This window comes from Salmo salar, chromosome 03 (genome assembly GCF_965601325.2).
Source record: "Salmo salar chromosome 03, fSalSal1, whole genome shotgun sequence".
NCBI classification, from domain to species: domain Eukaryota; kingdom Metazoa; phylum Chordata; class Actinopteri; order Salmoniformes; family Salmonidae; genus Salmo; species Salmo salar.
The window spans coordinates 5,693,549-5,711,444 of NC_138293.1; the positions used below are offsets into that span (position 1 = coordinate 5,693,549).

The 17,896-nt window shown below is 44.7% G+C and overlaps 1 protein-coding gene across 5 annotated transcripts in view; it reads left to right on the forward strand.

Moving 5' to 3' along the window:
• The window catches only part of LOC106596853 (rho GTPase-activating protein 29), a 59,314-nt gene that overhangs the window by 9,488 nt on the left and 31,930 nt on the right, over positions 1-17,896 (forward strand). For 4 of the 5 annotated variants that reach the window (XM_082973229.1, XM_082973228.1, XM_082973231.1 and 1 more), the window contains 3 exons: positions 6,285-6,381; positions 6,862-6,934; positions 7,176-7,251. In XM_082973229.1, the coding sequence (XP_082829355.1) occupies positions 6,285-6,381; positions 6,862-6,934; positions 7,176-7,251 (246 nt within the window). Of the gene's footprint in view, positions 1-2,831; positions 3,310-6,284; positions 6,382-6,861; positions 6,935-7,175; positions 7,252-17,896 lie in introns of those variants that run through there. The other variant, XM_082973232.1, reaches the window with a different exon arrangement.

The window sequence follows — 17,896 nt, forward strand, 5'->3', positions numbered from 1 at the left end:
GAACAACCACTTTATAATAGTACATCTATATCTTTTTTTGGGGGGGAAGGGTAGGGGGGAGGGTTAGAAGGATTACTTTATCCTATCCCAGGTATTCCTTAAAGAGGTGGGGTTTCAGGTGTCTCCGGAAGGTGGTGATTGACTCCGCTGTCCTGGCGTCGTGAGGGAGCTTGTTCCACCATTGGGGTGCCAGAGCAGCGAACAGTTTTGACTGGGCTGAGTGGGAACTGTGCTTCCACAGAGGTAGGGAGGCGAGCAGGCCAGAGGTGGATGAACGCAGTGCCCTTGTTTGGGTGTAGGGACAGATCAGAGCCTGAAGGTACGGAGGTGCCGTTCCCCTCACAGCTCCGTAGGCAAGCACCATGGTCTTGTAGCAGATGCGAGCTTCAACTGGAAGCCAGTAGAGTGTGCGGAGGAGCGGGGTGACGTGAGAGAACTTGGGAAGGTTGAACACCAGACGGGCTGCGGCGTTCTGGATGAGTTGTAGGGGTTTAATGGCACAGGCAGGGAGCCCCGCCAACAGCGAGTTGCAGTAATCCAGACGGGAGATGACAAGTGCCTGGATTAGGACCTGCGCCGCTTCCTGTGTAAGGCAGGACTCGTTCATTTTAGTCGTTCGACCTAGCCGCAATTAATTCTACAGCGGGATTAATACGCGCTCAGGAGGTGCTCCGACCAGGGACTGTCGGTCATGCATGCGCTGAAAATACTTACTGTTGCAGGCAGCATAGAACAGACTTGAGATTATTTTTTTGCCTCATTTAGATGTTTCTGTTTTATAATTTCTGACATTTTGGCTTTTTGATAGTCAACTTGTCTATAATTAGATACAGGCAACTTTCCGTTTTGTCATACGTTGCCCTAGAAGATTAAATAAAGCCTGGTTCACCACAATGTCATAACTAATAGAATGAATGTCTAACTAACTTTACCCATGTCAACTAAATTGTTCTCGGTCATATCTGCAAAGATGTTTAGGGACCGGGGAGAAATATTTGAAACGATTTTCTGTGCAAAATGTCCAAATGACATCAGTCCGATCGGTTGTAAAGGAAATGGAAAGCTGTGGGGGGGAAAAAACGACCCAACGTGTTTCTGATCAGATTTCAGTTTGGCTTGGATGCATGTGACCGCATCACATCCATGTAAAGAAGATGGCTACGCTAGCCAGATAAGTTAGCCAACTAGCTAGCACGGCTAATGGAGGCAATTTTGCTGCACTCCCTGTCTTTCTTTGTCTACTCCATTCAGATTAAACAACAGCCAGTCTGTTGTTCGTTACTGTCCAGTCCTTCTCATTAAGGTGACTTCATTGTGTAATTTTAATTTACATTTTCCATATTATAAATATCTGCTATGCTACATACAGAATTTTCATTTGAGCCTGTTTGCTAAAGCATGAAAATAATCCTGCAGCAACAGGAAATGTGGTTTGTAATTGAACTCAGCACAACTGATTGGCTCAATGCATTAAGAAGGAAAGAAATTCCACAAATTAACTTTTAACAAGGCCCACCTGTTAATTGAAATGCATTCCAGGTGAATACCTCATAAAACTGGTTGAGAGAATGCCAAGAGTGTGCAAAGCTGTCAAGGAAAAGGCTGGCTACTTTGAATTGTGGAGACCAACACCAGGGGCTGAGGATTTTTCTAGAATAGTAGCCAATTCGTTGATGTAAATATTGAAGAGTGCAGGGCTCAGATTGCAACTGTGGCGAAGGCCTCGCCCCTGGTTAAAGAATTCTGTTCTTTTCTTGCCAATTTTGATGCTGCACGTATTGCCAGTATACATTGATTTAATTATGTCATGTTTTACCCCCTACACCACTTTAAGTAACTTTGTAGCAGTCCTGTATGCCAAATAGAATCAAATGCTGGTGGACATGTTTATCTATCAGGGTGTGTGAGGATAAATATGATCAGTCATGCGATGTTTTTGATATAAATCCAATTTGGCTTTTACTCAAGACATTGTGCTTTATTAAGGAAGTTTAGAACTCTTACATTTATAATACTACAGAAAACCTTCCCCAGGTTACTGTTCACACAAATTCCTCTGTAATTGTTAGGGTCAAATTTTGTCTCTGTTCTTAAAGATTGGGGTTATGATTCCAGATGTCAGGGAAATAACCTACACTCAGGATCAAATTAAACAGTTTTAATATAGCCAATAGAAATTATTTTTGCACTAGTGAGTTTGAGCAGCTCATTTAGGCTGTATGATTATTTTTAAATTGAGGGCCTGAAGTTTCTTATAGAGCTTCTGGTCAGTAATTGGAGGGTCCAATGGATTTTGATTGTCCTTTAGCTTTTTCTAATCCATTCAACTTCTCATGAATTTGGCATTGCTCTGTGTTTGCATCAATTTAATGTTGTAGTGTCACCATTTTTGTATCGCTAATTCCTCTTGTTTAGATGTTCCTAGGTTTTTTCCAATTTTGCCAGAAGTTTTTTGTGTTTATAGACTCTTCAATTAGTGTCAGCTGCTTGCTGTTGTACTGTGCTTTATGGGTTCTGAGTTTATAGAGTTTTAAAGTTTCACAGTTTAATTGTGTTCTAAAACAGTTTCTCTCTCTCTCGATCCTATTCTAGCCATCTATTTTTTCATACACCAATGAGCCCATAAATTGTCGTCCTCTGTCAAGAAAAATATAGTGTGTCATTGTGATCACAGACAGAATGACAGCAGAACTACCACACTAAGAAACTCTCTGCAACAGGCTCATTGTGATCACAGACAGTGTTGTCATGCTCTTAAGAACGGAAAGTCACAATGCGTCCTGGCCTGGGCGTGAATGATGCAGTTCCCATATTTGGCGCGTTGCGATTGGTGGCAGCCAGCGGTGGTATCATTGTTGTAGGACTGCAGGATGTCCTGAGGAAGACGCTCCGCACTCTTGCCTCTACAGGGGCCAGTAGAGCACAGCAGCAGAGCGCAGAACAAACAGCTGTCTAGCGTTCACGGCAGGGAGGCACGCTCTACACCTCTATCACCCCCTCGGCCTCCTGAGGTGCTGCCCTGGCCTGGAACGTGGGCTGTGGAGATCCCGTCTTCTCCAACCCCCCCCCCCCCCTCCTGAAGGGAACCGGAAATTTGACTTTTTGTTTCAGTTTTGTGTCTTTTTGGTTTTGTCGGCTCTACTGCATCATCAGGACAAAGTTCAAGTGTCAAGAAAGTGTTATGAAGAGAAGACTGCTCTTCTGTACAGGGAGGGCAGAGGAGAGCATAGACAATAGAGCTAGGAGGTTTTTGGAGTGTTCTCTCCAATTGACCGGACAGACCGTTGACTAGACAGAGAGACGGAGTGGGTAAGTTTTTTTTGCAGTGGTTGTTTTAAAGGTTTTCTGAGAATTCAAGCTGCCTGAGTCGTTTCCTGTGGCGGAGAGACAGGAAGCTACTATGTCAAGTCTGATTCCTCTTCTCTCTCTCTCTCTGCATGTTTTATTGGGCTTCCTCAACCTGGCTTCTGTGTCTCGCATACTGATCTGAACTGTTTCCTGTGTAAGAAAGCGAACGTGTGCGCCGCTGTCTTCTCGAAGAATCGTCGAAACTCTGTGTCCTCAATATTCCTTCAAAGCATTTGGACAGTGTATTTTCGGGCTGCTCACAGGAAAGGGAATATGGCTGTAGTCTTGACCGGCTCAGTGAGTCTGACCTGATAGTACATATGAATTGGAAACGTACATATTAAAGTGTATGAAAACCACCTGATAATAATCTGATGCTTTGGTTACACCATTCTCTTCTCCTGCGCTTCAAGAAGATTTCCAATACATTTTTTTAGACACAGAAAAACGGTCCAAAATGGACAACCCTGACTGTTCCGGTCCAGATGGACATCCCTGACTGTTTCGGTCCAAATGGACATCCCTGACTGTTCCGGTCCAGACGGACATCCCTGACTGTTCCGGTCCAGATGGACATCCCTGACTGTTCCGGTCCAAATGGACATCCCTGACTGTTCCGGTCCAGATGGACATCCCTGACTGTTCCGGTCCAGATGGACATCCCTGACTGTGTTCCTGTTAGTATCCATTTACAGTATGTCTGTATTTGTGACAATTTTGCCCAGGTTGCTGTTTGTATTTATTATGGATCCTGGGGTTTATTATGGATCCCCATTAGTTCCTGCCAAGACAGCAGCTACTCTTCCTGGAGTTTATTATGTATCCCCATTAGTTCCTGCCAAGGCAACAGCTACTCTTCCTGGGGTTTATTATGGATCCCCATTAGTTCCTGCCAAGACAGCAGCTACTCTTCCTGGGGTTTATTATGGATCCCCATTAGTTCCTGCCAAGGCAGCAGCTACTCTTCCTGGGGTTTATTATGGATCCCCATTAGTTCCTGCCAAGACAGCAGCTACTCTTCCTGGGGTTTATTATGGATCCCCATTAGTTCCTGCCAAGACAGCAGCTACTCTTCCTGGGGTTTATTATGTATCCCCATTAGTTCCTGCCAAGACAGCAGCTACTCTGCCTGGGGTTTATTATGGATCCCCATTAGTTCCTGCCAAGACAGCAGCTACTCTTCCTGGGGTTTATTATGGATCCCCATTAGTTCCTGCCAAGACAGCAGCTACTCTTCCTGGGGTTTATTATGTATCCCCATTAGTTCCTGCCAAGACAGCAGATACTCTGCCTGGGGTTTATTATGGATCCCCATTAGTTCCTGCCAAGACAGCAGCTACTCTTCCTGGGGTTTATTATGGATCCCCATTAGTTCCTGCCAAGACAGCAGCTACTCTTCCTGGGGTCCAAAACACATTAAGGCACTTACTTACATTACATATGAAACAAAAGATAAAACAGCACATCATATAACATCCCTACACCACTACATATGTACAATACAACATGTATAATATCACCATACAACAATATTACTGTGTGTGTGTGTGTGTCTCTTCACAGTCCCCGTTGTTCCATAAGGTGTATTTTATTTATCTAATTTGACTGCATTACCTGATGTGGAATAGAGTTCCATGTAGTCATGGCTTTGTGTAGTACTGTGTGTTTCCCATAGTCTGTTCTGGACTTGGGAACTGTGAAAAGACCTCTGGTGGCATGTTTTTTGGGGTATACATGGATGTCTGAGCTGTGTGCTAATCATTTGAACAGACAGCTCGGTGCTTTCAACATGTCGTGGTCATATTGTGTGAGTTAATGGTTCTGAAAGAGCTATCACACTGATTTGGCATGTTTAGTGTCAACACCTTTTCCAAAGTCCATGAAAAAAAAAATATATATATATATATAAATCCTAATACACAGTTGCCTTACTATCTGCATCTACAGAAACTAGGAAGTTATTACATGTAGCTTATTTCTTAAGTGCTTCATTTACTGTAGGCCCTAATGAATGAAATGACTAAATTGAATTAAATCAGCCCAATTAATGAAGCCATTATAGTGTTGATCTAACATGACAGCCATCTTACTGTGTTGTGTGTGTGTGTGTGTGTGTGTGTGTGTGTGTGTGTGTGTGTGTGTGTGTGTGTGTGTGTGTGTGTGTGTGTGTGTGTGTGTGTGTGTGTGTGTGTGTGTTGTCATGCTGACAACATACAGATCCATTATTTAGCTTTATGACCAGGCTAGCTTTATGACCAGGCTAACTCTATGACCAGGCTAGCTTTATGACCAGGCTAGCTTTATGACCAGGCTAACTGTATGACCAGGCTAACTCTATGACCAGGCTAGCTTTATGACCAGGCTAGCTTTATGACCAGGCTAGCTATATGACCAGGCTAACTCTATGACCAGGCTAACTCTATGACCAGGCTAGCTTTATGACCAGGCTAGCTTTATGACCAGGCTAGCTTTATGACCAGGCTAACTCTATGACCAGGCTAACTCTATGACCAGGCTAACTCTATGACCAGGCTAACTCTATGACCAGGCTAACTCTATGACCAGGCTAGCTTTATGACCAGGCTAACTCTATGACCAGGCTAACTCTATGACCAGGCTAGCTTTATGACCAGGCTAGCTTTATGACCAGGCTAACTCTATGACCAGGCTAGCTTTATGACCAGGCTAACTCTATGACCAGGCTAACTCTATGACCAGGCTAGCTTTATGACCAGGCTAACTCTATGACCAGGCTAACTCTATGACCAGGCTAACTCTATGACCAGGCTAGCTTTATGACCAGGCTAACTCTATGACCAGGCTAATTCTATGACCAGGCTAACTCTGACTGCTTTTTGTTGCCTGTTTGCTGGCTTGTTGAATGTAATTTGGTCTCTGGTTGATGTTCTCATGTGGTTTTTATCACTTTCCAACAGGAATTAACTTCAAGGAGGTAAACCAAGAAAACAAAACCGCTATATTTGGCGAGATACACGCGTCCATTGACACTTTGGCATTCACATTTGGCAATGTGTGAGTACGACTTTTTTTGTTTACCTTTTTTCAACACTGTTGTTGGCTTTTTAGTAACCTCTTGTCAGTTGGCCAGAGATTATATATTTTCTGCTAACAGTCAAAAGAACAAGTCTTGATTGTAATAGTACAAATGATGAATAGGCTCATGTTAACTATGTCCACATGAACATTTCACTTAAACCACACTGAACATTGTTAGGTAATGGTCTACATAAATATGTAACTACCCTTTTTTTTTTTAACTTGGACACTTATCTTTAACCTCTAGCCTTGGACTCTTTGTTATTTGATTGAATAAATATGTTTTAACCTCCTAGTCTTGGATCACTTAGTTTTCTCAGTATTGCTCACTTGTCTTTTTGTTAGGCCTATTTATTCAAATCAACTATATTTAAACCTCTAGTCTGGGATACTTAGCTTTGCTAGTCTTGCTCACTTGATAATGCTGACTCGTCTTCTTCCTGACTTCCTCCTCAGAGTGTCTGACTTTCTTATGGGAGATGTGGACAGCCAATCAGGGTTGGGGATCCCACCTACCAGGAGAAGCAGGGTATGCCATCAGACACTGACTCTGTGAACGATTCTAAATGTAGTCTAAACCCTGTTGAATTGTGTTGAATGTTCGGTTTACAGAACGTTTTCAGTAAAGTAGATACAAGTGGAAAAAAATATATAAATATTTTGGTTGTTTTTTTGTGATCAAATGTATTTATTTTTTTGCAAAACAGTTCCAAAATGACAAATGCAGACAACTATATTGAAGAAATGTCTCCATGTTGTGTTATTTCTAGTCTTCTGAGAATCTCTCTGTGGATTCTGGGAGATGTGTTCCAGAGAAGGATTCTGGGTGGAAGAATGACCTAGTGGGTAAGAGTCTCATTTAGTTATTTCTTCTCTCCCTTTTTCTTCTGTTTCCTTTTTCTTTGTTTTCCATTACCATTAACAGCAACTACAACAACAATATTAATGAGAATAATAATACATTACAGCAATAGTAGTAGACCAGTCTCAACCTGACTGAGAAGACACATGACCTGGTATGAAAGACAAAACGAAATGGGAAATATTAATTGACATTACATTGCACTTTTCACTGGCTGTCATTTAGGTGGTGGCCGGGGGACATATATTTGGCTGCCAAAACTGCACAATTGTGGCTTTTCACCCAATAAATATTTCATCTTTTATATTTTTTCAAATTCTTTGTACTGAATGATAATTTTGGGAAAGAAATATTCTCTTAGGTCTGAGTATTTAGTCATAGTGTAATAGGAAATGCAGCTCTCTCTCTACCTCTCCCCTGGAGCAGAGTGAGCACAGCCTGTCCTCTCTGGGCAGCCAGGTTTGTCTGTGACGACCGGTCTCTATAGCCAGACTGTCCTCTCTGGGCAGCCAGGTTTGTCTGTGACGACCGGTCTCTATAGCCAGACTGTCCTCTCTGGGCAGCCAGGTTTGTCTGTGACGACCGGTCTCTATAGCCAGACTGTCCTCTCTGGGCAGCCAGGTTTGTCTGTGACGACCGGTCTCTATAGCCAGACTGTCCTCTCTGGGCAGCCAGGTTTGTCTGTGACGACCGGTCTCTATAGCCAGACTGTCCTCTCTGGGCAGCCAGGTTTGTCTGTGACGACCGGTCTCTATAGCCAGACTGTCCTCTCTGGGCAGCCAGGTTTGTCTGTGACGACCGGTCTCTATAGCCAGACTGTCCTCTCTGGGCAGCCAGGTTTGTCTGTGACGACCGGTCTCTATAGCCAGACTGTCCTCTCTGGGCAGCCAGGTTTGTCTGTGACGACCGGTCTCTATAGCCAGACTGTCCTCTCTGGGCAGCCAGGTTTGTCTGTGACGACCGGTCTCTATAGCCAGACTGTCCTCTCTGGGCAGCCAGGTTTGTCTGTGACGACCGGTCTCTATAGCCAGACTGTCCTCAGTTTTCTCTCAGTCACAGTGGTCAGATATTCTGCCACCAGGTACAGTCTGTTTAGAGACAAATAGTACTGAAGTTTACTTAGATTTCTTTATGGTGTCTTTCCAATAGGTGATATATTTTTATTTTTGCTTTGTGATTATTTGGTTGGGCCATATTTTCTGAGTGCTGTCCTGAGGCTCTACGGGGTTGGTTTGGGTTGGTGAACTGAGCCTCAGAACCAGCTGGCTGAGGGGACTCTTGTTTCATCTCATGACATTGTAGAGCTGTGTGATGGAATGTTTTGGGGTCACTTGTTTTTAGATGGCTGTAAAATGTGATGGCTCTTTTTTTCCCTATTTGAATAAAGAGGGGGTTGTTGGCCTCATTCTGCTCTACCTGCTTTATTTTATTAGACAACAGACCCGTACTTCGCTGCCATGTAGAGGAGCAATTGGTTCTATAACTAATTGGAAAATGTTGAGCCAGATTCTAATTGGAATTTAGATTTTTAATGTTCCTTTTAATGGCATAGAATGCTCTTCTTAGTTTGTCTCTCAGCTCGTTCACTCATTCACACAAGCTACCTGTGTTGCTGATATTTAGTCCTGGATACTTGACGTTTTTAGTGTGTTCTAATAGAACTGTGTCCTAATAGAATTTATATTTTTCATCCTGATTTCCTGACCTTTTTTGTAATATCATTATATTCATTTTTTTTGGAGGGGGGGGTTTAACGGTCAGAGTCCAGGTCTGACAGAACCTGTGATTTAACGGTCAGAGCCCAGGTCTGACAGAACCTGTGATTTAACGGTCAGAGCCCAGGTCTGACAGAAACTGTGATTAACGTCAGAGCCCAGGTCTGACAGAAACTGTGCAGATGATCTAGGTGCACCAGGTCATCTGTGTACAGAAGACCCTCCTTAGTGGGAGACAGCAGCACCAGGTCATCTGTCTACAGCAGACCCTCCTTAGTGGGAGACAGCAGCACCAGGTCCTCTGTGTACAGCAGACCCTCCTTAGTGGGAGACAACAGCACCAGGTCATCTGTCTACAGCAGACCCTCCTTAGTGGGAGATAGCAGCACCAGGTCATCTGTCTACAGCAGACCCTCCTTAGTGGGAGACAGCAGCACCAGGTCCTCTGTGTACAGCAGACCCTCCTTAGTGGGAGACAGCAGCACCAGGTCATCTGTCTACAGCAGACCCTCCTTAGTGGGAGACAGCAGCACCAGGTCATCTGTCTACAGCAGACCCTCCTTAGTGGGAGACAGCAGCACCAGGTCATCTGTGTACAGCAGACCCTCCTTAGTGGGAGACAGCAGCACCAGGTCATCTGTCTACAGCAGACCCTCCTTAGTGGGAGACAGCAGCACCAGGTCATCTGTCTACAGCAGACCCTCCTTAGTGGGAGACAGCAGCACCAGGTCATCTGTGTACAGCAGACCCTCCTTAGTGGGAGACAGCAGCACCAGGTCATCTGTCTACAGCAGACCCTCCTTAGTGGGAGACAGCAGCACCAGGTCATCTGTCTACAGCAGACCCTCCTTAGTGGGAGACAGCAGCACCAGGTCATCTGTCTACAGCAGACCCTCCTTAGTGGGAGACAGCAGCACCAGGTCATCTGTCTACAGCAGACCCTCCTTAGTGGGAGACAGCAGCACCAGGTCATCTGTCTACAGCAGACCCTCCTTAGTGGGAGACAGCAGCACCAGGTCATCTGTCTACAGCAGACCCTCCTTAGTGGGAGACAGCAGCACCAGGTCATCTGTCTACAGCAGACCCTCCTTAGTGGGAGACAGCAGCACCAGGTCATCTGTCTACAGCAGACCCTCCTTAGTGGGAGACAGCAGCACCAGGTCATCTGTCTACAGCAGACCCTCCTTAGTGGGAGACAGCAGCACCAGGTCATCTGTCTACAGCAGACCCTCCTTAGTGGGAGACAGCAGCACCAGGTCATCTGCGTACAGCAGACACTCCTTAGTGGGAGACAGCAGCACCAGGTCATCTGTCTACAGCAGACCCTCCTTAGTGGGAGACAGCAGCACCAGGTCATCTGTCTACAGCAGACCCTCCTTAGTGGGAGACAGCAGCACCAGGTCATCTGCGTACAGCAGACCCTCCTTAGTGGGAGACAGCAGCACCAGGTCATCTGTCTACAGCAGACCCTCCTTAGTGGGAGACAGCAGCACCAGGTCATCTGTCTACAGCAGACCCTCCTTAGTGGGAGACAGCAGCACCAGGTCATCTGTGTACAGCAGACCCTCCTTAGTGGGAGACAGCAGCACCAGGTCATCTGTCTACAGCAGACCCTCCTTAGTGGGAGACAGCAGCACCAGGTCATCTGTCTACAGCAGACCCTCCTTAGTGGGAGACAGCAGCACCAGGTCATCTGTCTACAGTAGACCCTCCTTAGTGGGAGACAGCAGCACCAGGTCATCTGTCTACAGCAGACCCTCCTTAGTGGGAGACAGCAGCACCAGGTCCTCTGTCTACAGCAGACCCTCCTTAGTGGGAGACAGCAGCACCAGGTCATCTGTGTACAGCAGACACTTGATATCAGTGTTGTTTAGGGTGAGACCAGGTGCTGCCCATTCTTCTAATGTTTTTGCCAATTAATTAATGTAGACGTTAAATAGTGTTGGTCTTGAGCTGCCCTGTCTGTTTGCTTGTTGCCAATTTTAATATTTATTTTTTATTTTTAGTGTTATTTCATAATATCACATTTTCCCTCCAATACCACTTTCTATTAGTCTATAAAAAGACCTTTGTGCCAAATTGAATCAAATTATTACTTGAAGTCTACAAAACAGGAGTAGATTGTACCTTTTGTTTTGGTTAACTTGTTTGAGTGTGGAGGGTGGAAATGTGGTCAGTTGTACGATAATATTTTTTAAATCCAATCTTCTGCTCAGGTGGTGTTCATCAAGGAAATTATGTAGTCTGCTATTCCTCTGTAATTATTTGGGTCAAATTTGTCTCCATTTTTATAGATTGGTGTGATCAATCTAAGGTTCCAAATATCGGGGAAAATACCTGCGGTGAGGATAATGTTGAGGAGTTTGAGTATAGCCAAATTTGAATTTGTGGTGTGTATATTTGATCATTTCATTTAAAATACCATCAGCACCACAGGCTTTTTTGGGTTGGAGAGAGTGCATAGTTTTTCCAATAATTATTATTCTGTAATTGGGGTATCCACAGGATTCTGAAATAATCTTTGACTGCTGATTTCAAGGATTTGTAATGTTTCTTGTATATATTTTTGTTCTGGGCTCCTCGTTATATTGCTGTAGAGGTTTGCTAAGTGGTTTCTTCACATATCCAATCCCTCATGATGAGGTTTGTTTAATTTATTCCAATTCTCCCAGAAGTGGTTTGATTCTATGGATTCCTCAATTCCATCCAGCTGATTTCTAATGTGCTGTTCCTTTTTTGTTCTTAGGGTGTGTTTGTATTGCTTCCCGCCTTATTGAAGGTGTATATTTTTTGGTTGTGTGGTTCTCTGTTTTTGATTTAGATGTATTTTTTGGGGCGGTTTCCTCTTATGTTTCTGTAGATTAGCCAAGGAGGCTAATTTGTCATATATGAAGTGTATGTTCCAAACGGCCAAGTTTACACCTTCATTGTTGCAGCAGAATGTTAAGACTAAAACGTTGTCCAGGACGGATTGTATTTTTTGGCTACAATTTTGTTTTTGAGATTTCTGTATCTAGTGGTCTGTTTTAGTACCATTTCTTGGGCCGTGATGCTTCATGGTTGGGTTCCGCTTTTCTCAGATACGCTGTGATTTTACTGTGGTCTGAGCGAGGTGTTAGTGGGCTGACTGTGAAAGCTCTGAGAGACTCTGGGTTGAGGTCGGTGAGGAAGTAGTCTACAGTGCTGCTGCCAAGGGATGAGCTGTAGGTGTACCTACCAAAAGAGTCCCCTCTCAGCCTACCATTGACTATGTACAGACCCAGTGTTCGACAGAGCTTCACGAGCTGTACTCCATTTTAATTTTTCACTTTGTCATAGTTGTTTCTGGGGAGGGGGTATGTGGGGAGGGAAAGGTTGTTGCTTCCTGGTAGGTGTTTATTCCCATGACTGTTAATAGTGTCTGTTCTAGCATTCGGGTCTCCACAGACCAGTATGTTGCCTTGGGCCTGAAAGTGACTCATCTCCCCCTCTAGAATGGAGAAACTCTCTTCATTAAAGTAGGGTGACTTTGAGGGGTGGAACATACAGTTGAAGTTGGAAGTTCACATTTCACAAACTCGTTTTTCAACCACTCCACACATTTCTTGTTAACAAACTATAGTTTTGGCAAGTCGGTTAGGACATCTACTTGGCGCATGACACAGGTAATTTTTCCAATAATTGTTTACAGACAGATTATTTCACTTATAATTCACTGTATCACAATTCCAGTGGGTCAGAAGTTTACATACACTAAGTTGACTGTGCCTTTAAACAGCTTGGAAAATTCCAGAAAATTATGTCATGGCTTTAGAAACTTCTAATAAGCTAATTGACTGACTTTGAGTCAATTGGAGGTGTACCTGTGGATGTATTTCAAGGCCTACCTTCAAACTCAGTGCCTCTTTGGTTGACATCATGGGAAAATCAAAAGAAATCAGCCAAGACCTCAGAAAAAAAATTGTAGACCTCCACAAGTCTGGTTCATCCTTTGGCGCAATTTCCAAATGTCTGAAGGTACCACGTACATCTGTACAAACAATAGTACGCAAGTATAAACACCATGGGACCACGCAGCCGTCATACCGCTCAGGAAGGAGACGCGTTCTGTCTCCTAGAGATGAACGTGCTTTGGTGCAAAAAGTGCAAATCAATCCCAGAACAACAGCAAAGGACCTTGTGAAGATGCTGGAGGAAACGGGTACAAAAGTATCTATATCGACAGTAAAACGAGTCCTATATCCACATAACCTGAAAGGCCACTCAGTAAGGAAGAAGCCACTGCTCCAAAACCGCCATAAAAAAGCCAGACTACTGTTTGCAACTGCACATGGGGACAAAGATTGTACTGTTTGGAGAAATGTCCTCTTGCCTGATGAAACAAAAATAGAACTGTTTGGCCATAATGACCATCGTTATGTTTTGAGGAAAAAGGGGGACGCTTGCAAGCCGAAGAACACCATCCCAACCGTGAAGCACAGGGTGGCAGCATCATGTTGTGGGGGTGCTTTTCTGCAGGAGGGACTGGTGCACTTCACAAAATAGATGGCATGAGGATGGAAAATTATGTGGATATATTGAAGCAACATGTCAAGACATCAGTCAGGAAGTTAAATCTTGGTTATAAATGGGTCTTCCAAATGGACAATGACCCCAAGCATACTTCCAAAGTTGTGGCAAAATGGCTTAAGGACAACAAAGTCAAGGTATTGGAGTGGCCCTGACTTCAATCCGATAGAAGATTTGTGGGTAGAACTGAAAAATTGTGTGCGAGCAAGGAGGCCTACAAACCTGACTCAGTTACACCAGCTCTGTCAGGAGGAATGGGCCAAAATTCACCCAACTTATTGTGGGAAGCTTGTGGAATGCTACCCAAAACGTTTGACCCAAGTTAAACAATTTAAAGGCAATGCTACCAAATACTAATTGAGTGTATGTAAACTTCTGACCCACTGGGAATGTGATGAAAGAAATAAAAGCTGAAATAAATCATTCTCTCTACTATTATTCTGACATTTCACATTCTTAAAATAAAGTGGTGATCCTAACTGACCTAAAACAGGGAATTTTTACTAGGATTAAATGTCTGGAATTGTGAAAAACTGAGTTTAAATGTATTTGTCCAAGGTGTATGTCAACTTCCGACTTCAACTGTTTGTGGCACAGAGGAGGATGTTTTTATATGTTAGCCTCCTTGTTGATTTTTGATCAATTCGATTGATTGAGTTAGTTCAGTTTTATACCATATTAACATTCCCCCTGAGTCTCTGTCTCTGTGGGCTGGGAAGGTGTGCAGCAGGCAGGGCTGGGGAAGCCTGGCTGGTTGAGGTGGGCCCCTCTGCTGTGTTAGGGCAGGGCTGGGGAGACCTGGCTGGTTGAGGTGGGCCCCTCTGCTGTGTGAGGGCAGGTCATAGAGTGGTGATCTAGCTGCTCCTGCAGCCTGTCCTCTCTTAGTGTGGTCAGCTCTTTATTACTGCTCTGCCTGTCCTTTAGGAGCTCTCTCACCTCCTTTGTTAGATCAGCCAGCTCTCTTGAGTCCGTCTCTCTTGCTGAACCTCTTTCAGCTGTGTTGCAAGGCTGCTGTCCTGCTCTGTCCGTACCTTGGTTAGGAGCTCCTCTAAGGTGTGGATATCTGGTGGCTGTTTGCTCTCACACTGAGCAGGACCACCTCCCCCCTCCAGTCTGGTGAACTCATCCCTCATGGCAGCCATGGTGGTGAGGAGGGCCTGAGCCTGCTCTGCACTGAGGGGGGTCGCTCTCCTCCTGGGGTGTGTCCTCCACTATGGTGGGAAGAGAGGTGCTGGATGTGCCTTTTTTGGGTGGGGAGAGTAGGGGTGAGGGTGGTGCTGGTGGGAGGGCATGTCACTGGTGGTGTCTTCTCTCTCCGCTCTCTCCTTAATAGTCTGAAAGTCTGTTTCAAACAGCCTGATGTTAGCTGGCACCATGACAGTCCCAGTCTGTTACCTGACACCATGACAGTCCCAGTCTGTTACCTGGCACCATGACAGTCCCAGTCTGTTACCTGGCACCATGACAGTCCCAGTCTGTTACCTGGCACCATGACAGTCCCAGTCTGTTACCTGGCACCATGACAGTCCCAGTCTGTTACCTGGCACCATGACAGTCCCAGTCTGTTACCTGGCACCATGACAGTCCCAGTCTGTTACCTGGCACCATGACAGTCCCAGTCTGTTACCTGGCACCATGACAGTCCCAGTCTGTTACCTGACACCATGACAGTCCCAGTCTGTTACCTGGCACCATGACAGTCCCAGTCTGTTACCTGACACCATGACAGTCCCAGTCTGTTACCTGACACCATGACAGTCCCAGTCTGTTACCTGGCACCATGACAGTCCCAGTCTGTTACCTGGCACCATGACAGTCCCAGTCTGTTACCTGACACCATGACAGTCCCAGTCTGTTACCTGGCACCATGACAGTCCCAGTCTGTCACCTGACACCATGACAGTCCCAGTCTTGTAGAGGTTGATTGTTATCATGGTGCTGTCAGGGGGTTGTCTGACTTTCAGCTTCCACCCATTACAGACCGCTGAGCGCCATGCGTTTGGCTGGTCAGTGAGAAAGATGAGGTTACTCCTATCACAGTTTTTTTGTGTAGGTCTGCAAAAAAGAGTTTCTGGCCTCCACTTTAGTAGTTTCTGTTTTAAAAGCTTTCCTCGTTGTGTCATTTTTGGCCTCTGGGAGGTGGATAATGGACGTTGAGGGGGAGTGGGGACATGGTGCCTCTGGGCTCTGCTGCTGCTCTGTCCTGCTGCGCCGTTGCCATGGCAACCCATTTTGTTTGTCTTCTGCTGTTGCTACCTAGCAAGCTCAAAAGCCAGCAAAAATAGTGAAATATTCACACAAAAAAAAACAGAAGATATGTTTAAAGTTAAGAGTCCGTGCTCCTTTTTGCTTTACTCACTCAGTTTGGTCATTTGATGTAACTCCCCTTACAAGGTTCAGTGTGTCAGATCTGAGGGCCTGTTGTCCGGGCCTCTGGCAGTCTCTATGGGGGTGCCACAGGGTTCAATTCTTGGGCCGACTCTCTTCTCTGTATATATCAATGATGTCGCTCTTGCTGCTGGTGATTCTCTGATCCACCTCTACGCAGACGACATTTACTTCGCCACCATGGCCTATTTATTGCCTTTACCTCCCTTATCTCACCTCATTTGCTCACATTGTATATAGACTTAATTTTTCCACTGTATTATTGACTGTATGTTTGTTTTTACTCCATGTGTAACTCTTGTGTTGTTGTATGTTGTCGAAACTGCTTTGCTTTATCTTGGCCAGGTCACAGTTGTAAATGAGAACTGGTTAAATAAAGGACTTGTTCTCAACTGGCCTTCCTGGTTAAATAAAGGTGGAATAAATAAAGGTTTGTTCTAGCTTTTTTTTCTGGCTAGCTTGTTAGCCTGCTAGCTAGGTTTTTGTTGTGCTAGCGAGAGTCAACTTCTTAATTTGAGGCGTAAAGTGTATATATATTTTTTTTTCTATTCTGATTGAATAGAGTTCAAAACTGTCAACGGGACAACAGTAACAATAACCAAGGGTCAAAATAACCATACATTGAACAATAAGCATACAAGACATGTGCAGTTTGATTGGTCTGTCAGACACTGTCCCTTATCTTATGGCAGGCAGCAATGTAGTGCGCTGCCAACCCACAGCTCTCTGCGTCCTCCCCTAACAGGACGGGTAGCCTATTCTCATCAGAACCTTGAGTGTCATTTCCCCAAATTTGGGGAAATGACTCTAGTAGTTTTATACTTTTGACATTTTGTCAGGAAATGCAGCTCTGTCTCAGGCTATGCTGTGGTTGCACAGCCTTCTCTCTCTCTCTCTCTCTCTCTCTCTCTCTCTCTCTCTCTCTCTCTCTCTCTCTCTCTCTCTCTCTCAATTCGCTTTATTGGAATGACGTAACAATGTGCACATTGCCACAGCTTTCTTTGGAGATTTACAATATTAATATAATCAAAATTGTCGACGGGACAACAGTAACCAAGGGTCAAAATAACCATACATTGAACAATAAGCATATAGGTCTGTCAGACACCGTCCCTCATCTTATGGCAGGCAGCAATGTAGTGCGCTGCCAACCCACAGCTCTCTGCGTCTTCCCCCAACAGGATGGGTAGTCTATTCTCATCAGAGAGATCTTTTGAAACCTTGAATGAGGGTTTCAAATTTGGGGAAATGACACTCTCTAATTGTTTTATATTTTTTACATTTTGTCAGGAAATACAGCTCCGTCTCAGGTTCTGCTGTTGTGCAGTGGTTGCACAGCCTTTCCTCTACAGGGAGCCAGGTTTTCCTGTGTCTACCCTTCTCAATGACAAGGCTGTGCTCACTGAGCCTGTACTTTTGGTAAGGTTTTTCTAAGGTTTTGATCAGTAACCATGGTCAATAACCCATAATGACACAGCAAAAACAGTTTTTTTTTACATATAAAATGGAAATATCACATTTACATAAGTATTCAGATCCTTTACTCAGTACTTTGTTGAAGCACCTTTGGCAGCGATTACAGTCTCAAGTCTTCTTGGATATGACACTACAAGCTTGGCACACCTGTATTTGGGGAGTTTCTCCCATTCTTCTCTGCAGATCCTCTTAAGCTCTGTCAGGTTGGATGGGGAGCGTTGCTGCAGAGCTATTTTCAGGTCTCTCCAGAAATGTTCATTCAGGTTCAAGTCCGGGCTCTGGCTGGGCCACTCAAGGACATTCAGAAACTTGTCCCAAAGCCACTCCTGCATTTTCTTGGCTGTGTGATTAGGCTCGTTGTCCTGTTGGAAGGTGAACCTTCGCCCCAGTCTGAGATCCTGAGCACTCTGGAGCAGGTTTTCATCAAGGATCTCGCTGTACTTTGCTCCGTTTACCTTGATCCTGACCTAACATTTTTTTATTTAACCTTTATTTAACTAGG